General features: G+C 60.6%; 2 protein-coding genes across 2 annotated transcripts in view; both read right to left on the bottom strand.

The window, feature by feature from the left end:
- TMEM82 (transmembrane protein 82) overlaps window positions 1-1,131 on the bottom strand; it is a 5,031-nt gene extending 3,900 nt beyond the window's left edge. Inside the window, exon 1 of the mRNA XM_023745940.1 lies at window positions 980-1,131. Within this exon, the coding sequence (XP_023601708.1) occupies window positions 980-1,131 (152 nt within the window). The remainder of the gene's footprint in view (window positions 1-979) is intronic.
- Window positions 856-4,003, bottom strand: SLC25A34 (solute carrier family 25 member 34). The gene is made up of 5 exons (XM_023745918.1): window positions 3,955-4,003; window positions 3,637-3,848; window positions 3,393-3,545; window positions 2,930-3,064; window positions 856-2,281 (listed from the first exon to the last, which is right to left on the bottom strand). Exons 1-5 carry the CDS (start codon window positions 4,001-4,003, stop codon window positions 2,120-2,122), a joined length of 711 nt encoding a protein of 236 aa, XP_023601686.1. The 3' UTR covers window positions 856-2,119.
- Between the last annotated feature and the right edge of the window lie 403 nt (window positions 4,004-4,406).

Raw genomic sequence — 4,406 nt, 5'->3', positions numbered from 1 at the left:
CTTTCAGAACAGAGTCGAGGAGGAGGACGCAGCCCCCCCTCCACGGAGGAGAAGCCCCGCCGAGCCAGCAGGGGAGGGACGACAGCGAGAACATGGCAGCCAGATCCAGCCCAGCCTCGTGGCTGGTCTTCTCCTGAGAACTGACGTCACAGGGCAAAAAAGCTGGTGCAGGCGAGGAGAGGTGGGAGGAGTCAAAGACCTACCAGCGGCGAGAGCAGAGAGAGGAGCGCGAGAGTTAAGAGGCGATAGGGACCAACTGCAGCCCAGGTGTTCCCCATCCGGGCAGCACCAGGTGAAGGGGCATCTCAGGGGTTGGTCGCTGTCCCCGCTCAAGCCAGGGGCCCACTTTTTCTGACCCTCTCCTTAGGGCTTGCCTCACAGTGGCTTCCTGAAGCCCAGGCCTCTCTGTCCTCTCATCCTTTGTCCCCAGCCTTCAGTCTGGGCTCTGTCCTCTCAGCCCAGAGTCTGGAGGGCGGCATCTATTCCCCTACATTCCCGAGGTCAGGCTCTACTCTCAGCCCAGAATCTGGAGGGGGGCGTGTATCCCCCCCAGCCCTGAGGTTGGGATCCAGCTCTGGGCCCCACGCCCTCAGCCACTGGCAGCGCCTTGACTATCCTCTCTGTGGCCACTAGGTGGCAGGCTTCCCCGGGGCCAGACGGGGTGGGGCTGTCCAGCCCAAAGCTTTTGGACCCTCCTTCCCCAGACTGAAGTAGCCAAGGAAAGGGGTTCAGGGGAGGGGGAGACTAAGGTAGAGAGCCAAAGGGGTGGGGGGCTCAGGGGCGGGGGAGACTGAGGCTGCCGGCAGAGGAGACTCATTGAAGTAAAGAAAATAGAAAACTTTATTGGTTTGGAGTGTTGGTAGGCGTGCCCCCGGGAGCAGCTTTTCCAAGGCGCAGGTGTTGGCAGGGAAGGTGTTCAGGCTGCTGGGCCTGGGCGTCCACCTCCGTGGCACAGAGGTCAGCGCGGCCTGAGGGACACCCACGCGGGGAGTGTGGCTGCAGCTTGGGGGAAGCGCCGGAGGAGGATGCCTGGCTCTGCTCCTCCACTTGGGCCAGCCACTCCCCCAGCCTGGCCTCAGTCTCCTCATCTGAACCACAGGCATCCTGAGGGCTCCTTCCCAGGGTCGCCATGAGGATCTGTGCAAAATGCCCGCAGTGCTGGGCACTGGGAGGGCCTCAGGAGAGCCATAGTTGAGGTGACAGGCTGAATTGTGTCTCCCCCCCCCCCGCACCCCAATTTATTATAATGAAATCCTACCCCAGGACCTCAGAGGGTGGCTGTAGATGGAGAAGGGTCTTTACAGAGGTGATTAAGTTACCATGCAGTCACTAGGGTGGCCCTCGTCCCAAATGACTGGTCCTTATAAGATGAGATTGGGGCACAGACACGCACAGAAGGAAGGACACACAGAAGTCCGCCATCTCAAGCCAAGGAGCGAGGCCTGAGAAGAAACCAACCCTGCTGACCCCTTGATCTTGGACTTCCGGCTTCCAGAACTGGGAGAAATCACCGGCGATGGTTATAGCCGCCTGGTCTGAGGCACTTTGTTCCGGCAGCCCTGGCGGACCGCCACGGGAGATGACACGCCCCCGGGGCACCCAGGGCCTCCTGTGTGCAGTGATCCCTTGGGGACACTCCGCCCTGAGTCCTGGTCCTTGCCAAGGGCACAGTTCTGGGCTGGGCAGGGTTGCTCCAGGATGGTGTGGGGGCCCTGGCTCTGCCATCTCAACGCTGTGTGGCTTTGATCAAAGCTCTTCACCCTTCTGAGCCTCGGCTTGCTCCTTGGTGAGAGGGTTTGTCACCTCCCACTGTTGTTTCAGGTTGAAGCTGCTGATGCAGGTAAGTGACCCAGCTCATGGCTGCGCTCGGGGCCCTGGGACAAGGCAACCCCAAGCAGAGAAGGAAGGGAGGAGGACTTTCCGGAGAACAGAGGTGGTGATTCGCAGCAGGCTGGTGGGTCACGGGGCTGGTGGGTTGACCAGCTGTCCACGCTCTCCCCAGACCCGGGGCAGAGCCTGGGCCTGTGGCTGGTGAGAGATGGCCATTCCCAGCTGGAGCGGGGTGACGGGCTGTGTCAGGCTGTGGGGTGAGGGGCGCCCTAGATGCCCTGGCCCCGCCCTACCGGGCCAGTTTCCGGAGCTCATCCCAGAAGAGCATGCTGAGGATGGTGTGGGGGCCCAGGCGCAGGTAGGCGGGGCCCAGACCCTTATAGAGCGCCGTGGGTCCCTCCTGCCGCCAGATCTTCACCAGGCAGTCAGCCAGGCCCCGGTACAGCCGGCCCTGGGGACAGACACAGGGTGGGAGTCACTACAGGGGCCGTGGGGCCCTGGCTGGCACAACAGAGTATGTCTGTGTGTAAGGGCTTCTGCGGCACCTCAGAAAAGGCACCCCACCCAAGCTGGGGAAATTACAGAATGAAGGACCTTTACGTGGCAACATTTTAAAAGGAATCTCTTCCTTCAGGCAGCCCCAGCCCCAGCCAGGGGCTGTTTGGCTAGTGGCACACAGGTGGGTTTCATCCCTAACAGCCTGTGGAGGGCACCTGCGTTTTGGGCACAGCTGCACCAGCGTACGCGATGGCGGGCACCTGTCTGTGAGGCTGTGGGGTCAGGCCTGGATTCCAGTGCAGGGTCCTCCACACATACCAGCTGGGTGACCTCAGGCAAGTCACTTGATATCTCTGAGCCTCAGTTTCCTCATCAGGAAAATGAAGGTGGGTGTGAGGATGGAATAAATTCCAGATGTGAGACTGCTTAGCACGTGCCTGGGTCATAGGTGCTCCGCACACAAGCCGAATGAATGCGTTTGCATGTATATCACATGCCTGTGTGTCTCGGCTGTGTGTGTGTGTGTGTGTGTGTGTGTGTGTGTGTGTTGGGACGGGCGCTCTCCAGCTCCCACATCCTCGCCACCTGGTCCCCTGCTCACCCTGCCAGCTCCATCCACGGGCTGATTGTACAGCCGAGTGCTGACCACATCGAAGGGGGTCATGACCGCCACCACCGCCACACTGCTGATCATGCCTCCGGCCAGGGCCACCAGCCAGCTGTCCTCCGGGAGCCACTGTGGGGATGGCACAGGCTGCTGACACCTGCCGCTGCTCCCACCAGCCTCCCTCCACCTGGGGGAAGGGAGAAGACAGGGCCCCTCCAGCCATCCCCCACCCACATCTCCCCCACAAGGTCCTTCACACCTTCAGGGTTCACTGCTGGCCCCCCATTCCTGCTGGGCCCAGGGGTCCTATGGGGCCTTGTCTGTCACCACCCACTGGGGTTCCCTGTGGGAGAGTCCAGCTGGAGATGTTGAGGTGTGACTCGGGCCCAGGCAGAGAGGGAGAAAGGAGGCAGGTGGCCCTCCGCACTCCTGTGTGTCTGTGTCCCTGGCCCCTCACCTGTCGCTCCTGCACCCAGGCCTTGGCAGAGGCGAAGGTGGCCAGCTGGGCAGCTGAGCCAACCATGACTCGGGGCACAGCCCCGCCCACACCCCGCCACAGACCTGCCAGGCCCTGCTGCCGCCAGATGGTCTCCAAGGCGCCCAGGACGCTCTGTGGGGAGAGGGCACAGGGTCACTGGGCAGCCCCTTGCCCGCCCAGGAGCCCACCCAGCCCGGGGAGCTCTGGGGAGTGACAGTCCCACCTGGTGGTGGTGCTGGTGCCCCACAGCCATCTCGGCCACCGTCTGGGCCTGCAGCTGCGTTTTGACCTGTGAGAGCAGAGGTGATGGAAGGTTTAGGGCCCAGCCTGGGGAGCCTGGCTGAGCTGTGTGGGTGGAGGGCACCCTTTCCTGGTCGCCCGGGGCAGAGTGCAGGCCCGGGCAGCGATGTTCCAGGGAGCAGTCCCACCGGGCACCTGGACCTCCAGGAGCCCACACTGCAGCTTAGGGGGTGTGTGAAACAGGGTTGGGGCGAGTCTCCAGAGTTGGCCGGGTCTGCACACACCTCCTGTGTCTGCTTACCTTCGAAAAGCTGTTCTGAGGGCCGGGGGAGAGGACAGCGGTACCGCATCCAGCCTAGTGCCGGCCTGGCTCCAGGAAGCGTCATTCTTTTTTAAAATGTTTTTATAGAGAGAGTACTTATTCATTTTTTATTTATTTTAACTGTTTTTTATTGATTTTGAGAGAGAGAAAGGGAGAGGGATAGAGAGATAGAAACATGGATGAGAGAGAAACATCATTGATCAGCTGCTCCCTTTCCGCCCCTGACTGGGGATGGAGCCCACAACCTGTGCCTGTGCCCTGTCCAGGAATAGAACAGGTGACCTCTTAGTTCCTGGTTGATGCTCAACCACTGAGCTACACCAGACAGGCAGGGAAGCTTTATTCTTTTTCATTTTTTAATATGTTTTTATTGACTTTTTTTAAGAGAGAGAGAGGGAGGGAGAGGGATAGAGAGATGAGAGAGAAACATC

The sequence above is a fragment of the Myotis lucifugus genome, unplaced genomic scaffold, assembly GCF_000147115.1.
Source record: "Myotis lucifugus unplaced genomic scaffold, Myoluc2.0 scaffold_604, whole genome shotgun sequence".
Lineage (NCBI taxonomy): Eukaryota > Metazoa > Chordata > Mammalia > Chiroptera > Vespertilionidae > Myotis > Myotis lucifugus.
The sequence above is the reverse complement of the archived record's forward strand: the minus strand, read 5'-3'. Positions and strand labels throughout refer to the sequence as shown.

What these genes read in the sequence shown, in the direction of transcription:
- SLC25A34 (XM_023745918.1), bottom strand. Translation starts at nt 4,003, where the DNA reads ATGCGGTACCGCTGTCCTCTCCCCCGGCCCTCAGAACAGCTTTTCGAA. An exon ending in GGCACCAGCACCACCACCAG is followed by an intron (nt 3,546 to 3,636) that starts GTGGGACTGTCA and finishes CTCTCCCCACAG; the next exon opens with AGCGTCCTGGGCGCCTTGGA. An exon ending in CCGTGGATGGAGCTGGCAGG is followed by an intron (nt 2,282 to 2,929) that starts GTGAGCAGGGGA and finishes GTCTGTCCCCAG; the next exon opens with GGCCGGCTGTACCGGGGCCT.